Raw genomic sequence first — 14170 nt, 5'->3', positions numbered from 1 at the left:
TTTTCTTTTCTGCAAATTGGGATACAAATAGTGCCCATTTTATGGGATAGAAATCCAGCAAGTACTCAATCTAGTAAATGATAAATGCTAGTAATAACCCTCGGCTCTTATGGACGTCTCTTCTAGTCTGAAACCATCCCCTGTATTTTGTTTTTAGACCCCAGGGAAACTGATTTTAAGCCTCCCTTGGGGTGCCTCTTTGCCTGGCTTCTCTGTTCAGGCCAAAGGCGGTTTAGTCACTCACCTTAGGCTATTAGAGTTCGTTAAAGGAGTCCCTTGTCCCTCTGGTGCTCCTGACCAGTTGTGAGCTCAGTGCTGCCCCTGTGGCTGTTCTCTAGGGCTCCTTTCCTCCACCCAGCAAAAGCAGGAAGAGAGAGGAGAGTGTGAAGTCACACACCTCAGCTGTCTCCAATCAGAAGGAAAACAATACCTGAGAGAAAACATGAAAAGGCATCCTTCCCATCTCCTGTTACCAATAACTTGTTATTGGTTACAGAAACCAGTTAACCAGTACTTGTGCCAGGAAAAGACATATTTTCTTAGAGGCCTTTTTCTTTTCATAGAATACTCTGAATAAAATTTAAATGAGGCTCTTGAACACAGATTGGAAGCAATTTCATGACAATGAAAAATAGGAACTACAGGGTACCAAAATAATAAAAATTGCCTAATGTTAAACAAGACTTGAAACTTTTGCCAGCAGAAAGCTATGAAGAGGTAAATCACTCATTTATGTGAACACAACCTATGTGTTCACCAGTTTAGGGGAGGAGCTCGGGACTTCACTCAACGAGAATTTTTTTTTTTTTTTAGATGGAGTTTCACTCTTGTTGCCCAGGATGGAGTGCAATGGCGCGATCTTGGCTCACTGCAACCTCTGCCTCCCAGGTTCAAGCGATTCTCCTGCCTCAGCCTCCTGAGTAGCTGGGATTACAGGCGTCTGCTGCCATGCCCAGCTAATTTTTGTATTTTTTAGTAGAGACGGGGGTTCCACCATTTTGCCCAGGCTGGTCTCGAACCCCTGACCCCAGGTGATCTGCCCACCTTGGCCTCTCAAAGTGCTAGGATTACAGGGGTGAGCCACTGCACCTGGCCTCAATCAGGATTTGAATCCTGGCTTTGGCCTGTGTTATCAGGCATTTCTCTGGGCCTCAGTTTCCCCATCTGGCAAAAGGAAATAATACTTTTCATTTAATGAGGGCCTAATGTGTGGCAGATGTCTTATTTAGATACCTTGAATGCATTTTTCTAATACAGCCAACACCCTAGAGATTGTTGAATACTACATATTCAGCATTATTGTGAAGAATAAATAATCATGGAAGGCAGAAAGAAGACTGAAGCTTCCAGCTCAGAACTCAATAAATGTTTATTTCCTTTTTCTTTGCTTCTCCTCCCCTCAAATTCATTAACTGTCTTGAGTTGCTACTGTATGGAGCTGCTATTTTTCTCTACAGTTCCCATGAGGAGAACTAAGTCCCAGAAGTGCTGGGAAACCCTTGACTGTTTGTTGAAAAGCTAAAGAAGCAGGGGAAATTGCACTGTTTAGCACTTTCTTTGAGTCATGCAGCCTCCAATATGAGATAGGCAGAATACGGACTTGCTACCCTGAAATGCAAGAGTCAATTGTTTAGTGACTAAGAAACGATGGGACATTTACACCCTTCCTTCCTTTTCCCACCCACCATCACATTGGCTGATTCATTTCTTTCAACAAACATTCATGGGTTGCCCATGCCAGGTGATGCCTGATGCAGCATTATGAATGTAAATAATTGGGGAAGAATCTACTATATTTTGAAAAGCTCCTGAGAGAGATTAGGTGACACGTGAAGATAGAGGCTTACAACACAAGGCACGGTTTACTCAGGGCCTCCAAAGAGAACAGATAAGGTGCTGTGAGGGGTCTAAGGAGAGAGAAGTCATTTTGGAGTGAGGGGCAGAGTAGTAATCAGGGAAAGCTTCCTGCAGAAATCAGCACTAATTAAAACTAGTGTGTCAAGAAGTATTTATTGAGTATCTACTGTCTATCAGGTCCTGGATCTGATAGACAGAATTTGGGTATGTCAAGAATGTAGAAAAAAATCATTCATTCATTCTGTCAACAAATACATACTATGCAGTGGCACTGGGAATACAACCACGAACACGGCAGACACAGTCTCCTCAAGGAACTTATAATTGTAGGAAAGACACAGAAAAAAAAATCCATTAGTGATTGAGAGGTGATACAAAGAAAACAAAAAAAGATGCCAAGACAGGGATAGAATGATCCAATCTTGCCAGAGTGGTCGTCAGGAAAGGCCTTTCTGAAGAGGGAAGGCTGAAGCTGGGGCCTAAAGTATAAGAAGCCAGCCATGGAAAAGTGAGAGGAAAGGGAATAGTATTTGCAAAGGCTCACAGTGTGTTTGAAGCATTTCAGGATCAGCGCGACTGGAACATAGCAAGCTGGAGGAAGAGTGATAGGAGATGAAGCTGGGAGGGGCATGCAGGAGCTGGGTTGTATAATACAAGACCTCAGGCAGGGGGTTAGATTTTACATCAGGAGAGACACATAATCATATGGCAAACAGATGGAGCGGGGATTGGGGAAAGCAATGAGACCAGCCAGAAGGTCTTTTCCTCCCACTGGAAAGTGGCTATGAGCTTATTCAGAGGCAAAGGACACAAGAGCGGTGGCAGGGAGTGGGGGAAAGTTTTCAGTATGGCTCAGTGTGAGACGCAGGGACTGGTAGGTGTGGTGTCAGCTAAAACCTGAAGGCGTCATTGAAGATCATTTAAGCCACGGTGCAAGCCCCACTGGGGCATTTCAGCAGACAGTCGGAAGCCAGGGCCATCTCTGAGCAGAGCAGAGATGTTAAAGCTGGGCTTTAGAAAAAGCCTTATGGGAGGGCCGGGCACGTTGGCTCACACCTGGCTGTAGCAAAGCCTGGGGAAGGGCAAGGCTGTGGGATGCTGGGCCGTCCGAATTTGGTTTCACCTGTTAACGAAGGGGGAAAAAAGTGCTAGACTCAGTTAATCTCTTCAGAATTGGGAGGGCCTGGGAGGGGAAAGATCTAGTTAGGTTAATAGATTTTTTTACAGATGCAAATCCCTCCCGCACCCTCAACACAAAACCGCTTTGCAGGGGCCATTTCAAATTATGGCAATGAAACATATTTTAGGGTAAATGTTTTTTCTTTTTTTTTTCCTGTCATGTTGAGAGGTGACAGCGTGATGGCAGCCCTCGCTTGCTTTTGGTGCCTCCTCAGCCTTAGCGCCCACTCTGGCCACGCTTGAGGAGCCCTTCAGCCTGCCGCTGCACTGTGGGAGGCCCCTTCCTGGGATGGCCGAGGCCGGAACCGGCTCCCTCAGCCTGCCGGGAGGTGTGGAGGGAGAGGCACGGGGGCGGGGGGGGGAACCGGGGCTGCTCGCACCAATGGGCACTCTGTATCTAGCTCAAGGTTTGCAAATGCACCCATCAGCACTCTGTGTCTTGCTCAGGGTTTGTAAATACCCCAATCAACATTCTGTGTCTAGCTAATCTAGTGGGGAGGTGGAGAACTTTTGTGCATAGCTCAGGGATTGTAAAAGCACCAATCAGCACCCTGTTAAAACGGACCAATCAACTCTCTGTAAAACAGACCAATCGGCTCTCTGTAAAATGGGCCAATCAGCAGGATGTGGGTGGGGCCACATAGGAGTATAAAAGCAGGCTGCCCCAGCTAGCAGGGGCAAATGGGGGGAGGGGAGGGGAGAGTGGTCTTTTTCTAGGTGTAGGGAACTTTGTTCTTTCGCTCTTTGTTCTTTGAAGTAAATCTTGCTGGTGGTCACTCTTTGGGTCCACGCTGCCTTTGTGAGCTATAACACTCGCCGCTGAAGGTCTGCAGCGTCTCTCCTGAGGCCGGTGAGACCATGAACCCACCAGGAGGAATGAGCAACTCCAGGCGCGCCACCTTAAGAGCTGTAACACCGCCAAGGTCTGCAGCTTCATTCTTGAAGCCAGGGAGACCGCGAACCCACCAGAAGGAAGAAACTCTGAACACATCTGAGCATCAGAAGGAACAAACTCCAGACACGCCGCCTCTAAGAACTGTAACGTTTGCCGCGACTGTCTGCGGCTTCATTCTTGAAGTCAGTGAAACCAAGAACCCACCAATTCCGGACACAATGTGATGTCAGGTTGGAATTTGTTATCTTACTGCTATAAAGATTCTGTTCTGTCAGTCCCAGTTGGGCCTAAACTCCGAAAGGGACGGGATATAACATCAGCGCATGTCCAATCGCCGCGCCCTGGCTCTCCCTGCTCCACTCCCGCTTCCCATGATGGCAGTAACTAGTTTCTAAGGTTTCTTTGGAATCTTCTTGGCCGAGAGGGAGGTCCATTCAGTCGGGTGCGGGGCTTAGAATTTTTTGTTTCACACACCCCAGTTTCGCAATGTCCGGCACTTGACAGCAGAGTACCTGCAGGAGCCCTGTGAAGTTGGCAAAGGGTTGGGGTGGTAATAGCCGTCTAATAGACGGGGAGACGGGGGCTCAGAGAAGATGGGCAACCACCAGAGCAGGACGCAGCTTCCTAGCGCCAGGGCTGGGAGTAGAATCCGCAGCCTCAGCTCCGGCCCGACCCCACGAGCAGCCTGCAGGTGAAAAACTACAATTTCCAGGATGCCATTCGGACCGGGGTTAGGAAGCGGAAGCGAGGCTGGAGGCGGAATCCGATGCGCGCCGCCGCCGCCGCGTGGGGGTGAGGGGATCAGGTACGCCGTCCGCTGGTTAAGGGGGCTAGCTAGGGGCTGCGGGGTCCGTCCTGGGACGGCCGCCTCCCTCGCGGGTGGGGTGGACTTTGAGAAAGCAGCGTTTAGCAGTCATGTGGCCTGTGGTACTCCACCTGCCTGGTGCTTTCCCTTCCTGCTTCCACTCGCAAGCTCAGCCTGTGCGCCGGGAGGAGCCTGCAGGCGGGGTGCTCTCGGGCTGGATTCGATGTGCCATCATTTAGCGGCAGTGTAGGTGCCCGTCAGGTGGGTCTTGGGCTAGCAAAGGTCTGAGGCCTCTGCCAACCTATGGTGGGGATGTGGAGTGGAGGATTTATGAACTTAGCAAGTATTTATTGAGCATCTATAAGCAAACAACACTTGCCTACATTGAAGGGATGGAGGAGGTTCCGACAATAAATAAGTAAAATAGGTTATGTTGGATAGTACAAATCTGAATGAGGGGAGGAAGGTAGTCTGTGTCTTAGTGAAGAGCATTGAGGGTAAAGAGAACCGGCGAATGCAAAGGCCCTGAAGGGTATGTTTGAGGAACAGCAAATAGACCACAGTGCAGAGGAAGCTAGAAGGTAGACCTTAATGATCTGCATAGGTCATTGTATGGATTTGGGCTATTTACTGTCAGTGAAATGGAGAGTACTGCAGGGTTCTAAGCAGAAGAGCGGTGGTTATCAAACACTTAGGATGCTCACAGGCTCGGTACTAAGGGTGTACAGGTCAATTCTTCCCATTCTTCCCTGGGTTTATAATCTAGTGGGGAAACAGGTAGACAGCTGTCATGCAAGGCTGGGTCAGATAATTGGAGCCCCATGAAAGCAGAACGAATGTCATCCCCAAGTCCCCAGGATGTAGTTATGTCAGGTGCTTAGTAACTTTGTTGAACGAAAGTAATGAATAGTCCCAATATTCAGCATCGGACCCATAATGGAGGCTCAGAAAAGATGTCGAATGAAGAAACGAAAAATAAATTAAATCCCACTTCTTGATACTGTTACAATGGCAATTAAGTTTCAACCTGAATGTGAGAGGAGGACAAACATTCAAACCAGAGCAGCAGTCAAATTCATACAGATAGGAAATACAAAGGTGCTGCCAGGATTGGGGAATGGAGAGTTAAATAAAGGTCACAGGGCCGGGTGTGGTGGCTCACGCCTCTAATCCCAGCACTTTGGGAGGCCCAGACAGGTGGGTCAGGAGGTCAGGAGATCGAGACCACCCTGGCTAACACGGTGAAACTCCGTTTCTACTAAAAATACAAAAAAAGTCTAGCCGGGCACGGTGGCGGGCCCCTGTAGTCCCAGCTACTCGGGAGGCTAAGGCAGGAGAATGCGTGGACCTGGGAGGCAGAGCTTGCAGTGAGTCGAGATCGCGCCACTGCACTCCAGCCTGGGCGACAGAGCAAGACTCCGTCTTAAAAAAAAAAAAAAGTTTAGGAAGATAAGCCCTGGAGATGGACGGTGGTGATGGTGGCAAACAATGTGGATGCCCTTAGGTGTGTTTTTAACTGCACATTTACAAATGGTTAAAATGGTAGTTCCTATGTCAAAAAAAAAATGCTAAATTTGGGCATAGATAATGTCCCACACAGATTGAGCAGATCCCCGCTTCTGTGATGTCCAACTTCACGTTTGCTTTCTGAGGATCCCTAGGTGGCAATCAACTAATCAGTATTTATTGAGCTTCCATTCTGTGCCAGGCCTTATGCCAGTCAACAAAGATACAAAAGAGGTGGGCCCCGCATTCAGGAGTGTTAGCTTGTTCTATTACTCTTCTGGTGGTGGTTGGAGTTGTTTTTATTTGATTTTTCAAGATTATTGCATCCCAAGTTCCTGGTTTAAGAAACATTCTCAGGGACTGTAGAGATTTGGAGAAGCATGAGGTAAAAGGAGGGGAAAAGGAGTGGGAGTGGTGGCGGTAAACTTCAGTTCAATTCAACAAAAAATAAACACTGCTGTTTTCAAGGTTCTATACTGTGAACTCGTCAGTGTTTAGGTAAATGTAGGTATAAGCCCTCCTACAAAGGAATTCAGTTTGATAGAGAAAATACCAGCACAGACTTTCCAATTTTTGAAAACAACAGTGGAAGTCTGTAGCTCCTAGGATCTCCTGTCCTAAATCTCTTTTCTCCTCCTTAGCCAGACTACCTCCAAAGAGATCTCTAGATCCATTGCCTCCCAGTCATTCCCCAACAGGCCCCGGCATACAGTAGGGGCATACAGTAGGAGCTCGGTGGAATGTTTATTAACTAATGAATGGTCATCACAGGTAAAAATACAAAATGCTATGAAGTTTAAAGGAGGAAGAGATCACATGGCTATTAACTAGCATTTATTTAACAAATTGGTGTTGGTTTTCTCACCCTAATACAATGAAGTTGTCAGTTAAAGATTAGTTTATCTTACTGTTTTCATTTGTTATTTTCTGAATGCCTATATGCAGGAAAATGCAGATGACTCTGATGGTTGGTATAACAAAGTCTTCATTCATCTAAAAGAACTGTCATAACAGGGGTCTAGATATCTTTTGTTAAAAAATATATGGGCTGGGTGCGGTGGCTCACTCCTGTAATCCCAGCACTTTGGGAGGCTGAGGTGGGTGGATCACTTGGGTCAGGAGTTTGAGACCAGCCTGGCCAACTTGGCGAAACCTGGTCTCTATTAAAAATACGAAAAAATTAGTGTGGTGTGGTGGTGCGTGCCTGTAGACCCAGCTACTTGAGAGGTTGAGGCATGAGAATCGTTTGAACCTGGGTGGTGGCGGTTGCAATGAGTTGAGATCATGCCACTGCACTCCAGCCTGGGTGACAGTGCAAGACTCTTATCTCAAAAAAAAAAAAATCTATATATATACATACATACATATACATATACAGGTGTGAGGTGTCTCACACCTCTACCCACTGATTGGGAAGCTGAGGTGGGAGGATGGCCTGAGGCCAGGAGTTCGATACTGGCCTGGGCAACATAGCAAGACCTAGCTCTTAACTTTTTTTTTTTTTTTTTTCTGTAATCAACTTCACTGTTCATTAATGTGGAGTGCTTCTGAAATGTTTAAGAATAGCTTGGATTTTTTGTTTTGTCTTTGAAACAGGGTTTGCTGTGTCACCCAGGTTGAAGTGCAATGGCACAATCAGCCCACTGCAGCCTTGATCTGGGTTCAAGCGATCTTCTGGCTTCAGCTGCCCAAGTAGCTGGGACTACAGGTGTGCATCATCATGCTCATCTAATTTTTTGTGGAGATGGGGTCTCACTTTGTTCCCCAGGCTGGTCTTGAAACCCTAGGCTCAATTGATCCTCCCTCCTCAGCCTCCCAAAGTGCTGCGATTACAGGCATGAGCTTCTGCGCCCAGCCAGCTTGGTATTTTCCTCATTTCTCTGGAAATACACATGAAATTTTATGCATGCCACTAATTCTTTGTGATAGTCTGTATGTAAATACATTCGAAAATTTGTACTGGATTTTAAAGGATTTCTAAGCAGAAATAAACTTTAGCCTAGGCAGACAAATGGACACAAATTTCAAATCTATAATTTTGAAAATCTAGAAGGTAATTTACTTGGTCATCTTCAGGAATATGTTTGTTGGTCACATGTTCATATGATAAGTCATGAATAACCAAAACTGTTCAGAAGATTTACCTTCTAATAACAACTGTAAGAACAACACTGAAGGGGTTTTGAATAGTAGTTAACAGCAAGTATTTCATGAGTGCTTGTTTTATGTCAGTAAGTGAAAGGTATCTAATTCTTGCAGCAATACTGTGAGGTCGTTTTATCCCGTTTCGTGGAGAGACTCTATGGCAGAGACTTAAATCCTCTAGCTATTGTCCCATTACTCACAAGTGGCAAGCTAGGAAGTGTGTCTGAATTCTAAGAATGCTATTTTCCCACTTAAACCTATTTAAGTGTGTCTAAACTGAAAACAACTAAAGTTTGGCCCAATTTTGAGCATTTGATGGAGTACAAGAAATTCATTAAACTGTACCCTTAAAATCTTTGCCAAAAAAATGTAAAGATCAAGGTAACTTGATCTCAAAAAAAATTTCAAAATCAAGGTAACTAATGAAGAATTAAAAATAATAGGCCAGGTGCGGTGGCTCACACATGCAATCCCAGCACTTTGGGACGCCGAGGTGGGCGGATCACCTGAGGTCAGGAATGCCAGACCACGCTGGCAAACATGGTGAAACCCCGTCTCTACTAAAAATACAAAAATTAGCTGGGCCTGGTGGCTGGCGCCTGTAATCCCACTACTGGGGAGGCTGAAGCAGGAGAATTGCTTGAACCTGGGAGGCAGAGGTTGCAGTGAGCTGAGATTGCAACACTGCACTCCAGCCTGGGCAACAGTGTGAGACTCCATCTCAAAATAAGTAATTTAAATAGGGGTTGAGTGGGTGCAATAGCTCACACCTGTAATTCCAACACTTTGGGAGGCTGAGGTGGGAGCCCAGGAGTTGGAGACTAGCCTGGGCAACATAGGGAGACCCCCATCTCTATAGAAAATTTAAAAATTAGCCAAGCATGGTGATGCATGCCTATAGTCCTAGCTACATGGGAGGCTGAGGCGGGAGGATTGCTTGAGCAGGATGAGGCTGTAGTGAACCATGACTGTGCCACTGCACTCAAGCTTGGGTAACAGTGAGACCCTGTCTCAAAAATAGTAGTAATACGGACTGATTTAAGCGATTTGAATTCATAGGGAGTCAATACACTCAAAGCTGATGAATCATGAAATAATGATGTAAGCATAGGATTTCAGTTTAAGGAGTTAATTACCAAAAGAATGAAAAACAACTGGTTAACAAGGGTTGCCACTAGAGGTGGAAGGGATAGGAGTGTGGATTGTTACTTTTCATTATAAACAGGTTTTTTTTTTTTTTTTTTTTTTTTTACCATATACATGAATCATACTATGTAGACTTAACACTTTTTAAGATATATTTTTCATAAAAGTGGTTGTGTGACTACACTCAGAGGACCAGCCATAGGTAATGGTCACATCATTCGTGTTTTATGACACTTGACCATTGACTAAAGCATTTCTGACTCATATCGTTCTGATTTTGAACTCCACTTTGAAATTATGACATCATTTGTTAAGTGTTCTGTAAGAGTGCTTGTCCATAGTTTTCAACCTCAGCACTTCTGAGGGATATTATACATTTTCAGTGGTGACTGTGGCTTTCTACTGCAGTGGAACTCAACTGAGTTGGAGGGAATACATAGTTTAAAAAAACTAAGTCTGATACATACCAACAACCTAAAAGAATTCTTGGTTTCATGTCACTCTACTATATATTTTGATTCATTCTCCCAGGATGTCTCTAGTATAGTACCTTACTTAGAGTAGGTATTCAATAAATTGCTAAAGGAACGATTTTGAAAATAAACTGGTTGAAACATAATGGGGGAGGTTAAATGGCTTTTGCAATCTCTGTCTTACCCTCAAATCATATAATGCATTTTAAAGTACACAATAAATAACTTGGTTATCTGTGTCACTGCAGCAATGGATAATCATTGATTGCTTGGAGATGTCAGGTGTTGTGCATGTCCTCTAACAAGTGTTATCTGGGGCCGGGCGCAGTGGCTCATGCCTGTAATCCCCGCACTTTGGGGGGCCGAGATGGGTAGATCACTTGAGGTCAGGGGTCCAAGACCAGCCTGGCCAACATGGTGAAACCCCATCTCTACTAAAAATAGAAAAATTCGCCGGGCTTGGTGGCAGATGCCTGTAATCCCAGCTACTCAGGAGGCTGAGGCAGAAGAATCACTGGAACTCAGGAGGCAGAGGTTGCAGTGAGCCGAGATCACACCATTGTACTCTAGCCTGAGTAATGAGCAAAACTCTGTCTCAAAACAAACAAAAACTTCCTTACTGCTGAACTGTTTCTCTACTGAATCATTTATCTGGAAGACACATGCTTTTCTCAGTCCAGTAAATCTGGTTCAGTATTTTACACACTTCTGATCTTTCAGTAACACAGTAACACTTTGGCATTTGGATGTAGGGAGATACTTATGTTAGTGAAATAATGTAATAGCTCACATAATTGTGCCTTCTTCCAGTCTGGTTGAAAGGACAGAGGACTAAGCCCATGGACTGGAAATTGGAAGGGAGTACTCAGAAAGTAGAGTCACCTGTGCTGCAGGGGCAAGAAGGCATCCTAGAGGAGACAGGTGAAGATGGACTTCCTGAAGGCTTCCAGCTTCTGCAGATCAATGCAGAAGGCGAGTGCCAGGAGGGAGAGACCCTGGCCACAGGCAGTACGGCATGGTGCTCGGTGAGTGCGTGAATTGCCTGGCCATAGGCCTTCAATGATGGAATGTCTCAGACACCCCTGTTTTAAAGATGGATACTGGTAGTGAAAAGAGAGACTGGGAATGAGTTTTGTGTATTCTAAGTGATGAATTAATTTTCTGTTAACTGGTTTAAAGTTTTAGTTTCATTTGAGTCACAGAAAAAGTAAAGTTCAAAAGGAATGTTTGATACGCCTCTGAAGGGTCAGGAAATCTAAACTCCAGGCCCTGTCACTAATGAATTTTCTGTGACCTTGACCAGGTCATGTCTCTTTTTCTGGGGCTCTGTTTTCTCTAAACACGATCCAGTCTAGGTTTGTTTTTAAGAGTAATTTCCTTTTTCTCTCCAAACTTTATATATAAATGAGAAAAAATAAGCAAATGTTTCTAATGTTCATTTTCCTTTTTTGGTGCTTATGAAGTTCTCAAACAATTTTGTTTTCTGGATAATATAAGAAAAATGTCCAGAGAAAACAGAGACACTGGGAAAAGATAGTTGCAGCAAAGAAGAGCAAAAGAAAACAAGAAAAAGAACGAAGAAAAGCCAATCGTGCAGAAAATCCAGGTGACAATAAATGAGACTGTTGGTATAATCATATTTATTTTTTAGCAAACGTGTTTGCATGTTCCAAGGAGAGTAGGAATTTTGTATAAGTAAAAAGAAGCATCTGGGATGTGGGACACACTGTCCTATTTTCTTGGGAATCAAAACATCAAAGAAAGCAAAATTTGTAGCTGGGCACGGTGGCTCACACCTGTAATCTCAGCACTTTGGGAGGCCAAGGTGGGTGGATTTGCGAGGTCAGGAGATCGAGACCGTCCTGGCTAACACGGTGAAACCCCATCTCTACTAAAAATACAAAACAAACAAAAAGCCGGGTGTGGTGGCACGCACCTGTAGTCCCAGCTACTTGGGAGGCTGAGGCAGGAGAATCGCAAACCTGGGAGGTGGAGGTTGCAGTGAGCCGAGATTGAGCCACTGCACTCCAGAGCCTGGGCGACAGAGTGAGACTCTGTCTTTAAAAAAAAAAAAAAAAAAAAAAAAAAAAAAAAAAAAAAAAAATTTAAGGCTGCTTTTCAAATATAAGCTATCTAACGTGTTTAGAAGGAGTGATACCAGCAACAGCTAATATTTATTCAGTATTCTGTGCTAGGTTCAGTTCTAAGAATTTTACATGGATTACCTCAATAGAGAGGAGCTGCTATTATCATTCCCATTTTGTAGGTGAGGAGACTGAGGCTTAGAGAAATTAAGTAACATAATTATGCCCAAGATAATTTAGCTAATCAGTGAACAAACTGAACTTGGATTTAAACCCTGCTGTGTGCTCCAGAGCTTATACTCCTCACCACTCTATGTGTAAATCTTCTAATGAACGAATACCTTACACCAGTATCAAGTTTCTCTTTATATGCAAAATAAATACTCACCTGGCTAAGGAGATTTGTTTCTTATATTATTCCTCTGGTTTTCCACTTTTATTTCCTTCTGATATTTCTGCTTTAGGCATTTGCCCCCAGCACAGCAAACGTTTCCTGAGAGCTCTAACCAAAGACAAACTTTTGGAAGCCAAACATTCAGGACCAAGACTATGTATCGATTTGAGTATGACCCACCACATGTCAAAGAAGGTAGAACATCTATTAAGCCTGGAATTCCTGCTTGCATGAGGGAGGCCCAGAAGGGTACAGCTTTCACGAAGAATATGGCCAACTCCAGCTTCTGGGATTCCTTAGTAAACTAGTAAAGTGTTTGATTTTCTATACTGGGTTACTAAGTTCCAAGGTGGCTGTTGTAAAGAACCTGGAAGCGAATATATATAGTTTGGTTTAGTTTGCAAATTTTTACCTTCTGTTTTAAGCCCAACGTCTTTGCCTCTCTGTTCATGATGTCCTCAGTCTGGATGGAACCTTTCAGGTTCAGTTTTCCAGACACTAAATCTTTCAGAAGAGGGATATTTGCCTGGTAGCATGTTGTGGGAAGATTACCTGGTGGAAGAACTTTTTGTAATGTGTGTGTTTTTTGTTTTTGTTTTTTTGAGATGGAGTCTTGCTTTTGTCACCCAGGCTAGAGTACAATGGCACAATCTCAGCTCACTGCAACCTCTGCTTCCTGGGTTCAAGCAATTCTTCTGCCTCAGCCTTCTGAGCAGCTGGGATTACAGGCGCCCACCACCACGCCCAACTAATATATATATATTTTTTGAGACAGAGTCTCACTCTGTTGCCTGGGCTGGAGTGCAGTGGCGCAATCTTGGCTTACTGCAAGCTCCGCCTCCCAGGTTCACACCATTCTTGTGCCTCAGCCTCCCACGTACCTGGGACTACAGGCTCCTGCCACCATGCCCAGCTAAGTTTTTGTTATTTTTAGTAGAGATGGGGTTTCACCATGTTAGCCAGGATGGTCTCGATCTCCTGACCTTGTGAGCTACAGCGCCTGGCACGCCTGGCTAATTTTTTTGTATTTTTAGTAGAGACGGGGTTTTGCCACGTTGGCCAGGCTGTTCTCAAACTCCTGACCTCAGGTGATCCGCCTGCCTCGGCCTCCCAAAGTGCTGCGATTACAGGCGTGAGCTACCGTGCCCGGCCTCAATGTATGTGTTTTAACTGATGCTCATTCACCCCATTGATGAGGGAGGGATTCCCACACTAGAGTTCTGGGAATGGCAGAATGCATGACACCTGACACTGGACAGATGAGATTCACAGCAGTTCATGAGTCCCATATACTTACAGCCCAGGGGAGGAAGATACTGTATACCACACAGGGCCACATGGGGACTGTAATCAAGAACAGAATGAACAACAAGGGGCTGTGTGAGGTGGGCTTTGTAGTATCCAGGGGTTGAGGTGCCCCCTGGTTACTACAGGAGGATGTGATTGGCTTGTTTGGAGAATTCCATGGGCTGGCAGGGAACCAAAACTCCTTAGGGATAAACAGAGACTATGCCTTGGACCCTTGATAAAAGGGATTTTTAAAAAAATTATTATTATACTTTAAGTTTTAGGGTACATGTGCACAACGTGCAGGTTTGTTACATATGTATACGTGTGCCATGTTGGTGTGCTGCACCCATTAACTTGTCGTTTAGCATTAGGTATATCTCCTAATGCTGTCCTTCC

At 44.8% G+C, this 14170-nt stretch overlaps 1 protein-coding gene across 4 annotated transcripts in view; it reads left to right on the top strand.

Annotated features, from left to right (window-relative positions):
* Positions 1-4689: 4689 nt before the first annotated feature.
* TRMT10B (tRNA methyltransferase 10B) overlaps positions 4690-14170 on the top strand; it is a 23270-nt gene continuing 13789 nt past the window's right edge. For 2 of the 4 annotated variants that reach the window (XM_030817441.1, XM_030817442.1), the window contains exons 1-4: positions 4690-4736; positions 10817-11031; positions 11504-11612; positions 12555-12679. In XM_030817441.1, the coding sequence (XP_030673301.1) occupies positions 10846-11031; positions 11504-11612; positions 12555-12679 (420 nt within the window). In that variant the 5' untranslated portion in view covers positions 4690-4736; positions 10817-10845. Of the gene's footprint in view, positions 4737-10816; positions 11032-11503; positions 11613-12554; positions 12680-14170 lie in introns of those variants that run through there. The other 2 variants (XM_030817443.1, XM_030817444.1) reach the window with 2 other exon arrangements.

The sequence above is a fragment of the Nomascus leucogenys genome, chromosome 8, assembly GCF_006542625.1.
Source record: "Nomascus leucogenys isolate Asia chromosome 8, Asia_NLE_v1, whole genome shotgun sequence".
In the NCBI taxonomy this organism is placed as follows: Eukaryota; Metazoa; Chordata; class Mammalia; order Primates; family Hylobatidae; genus Nomascus; species Nomascus leucogenys.
Note: the sequence above shows the minus strand (reverse complement) of the source record. Positions and strands in the feature narration are given on the sequence as shown.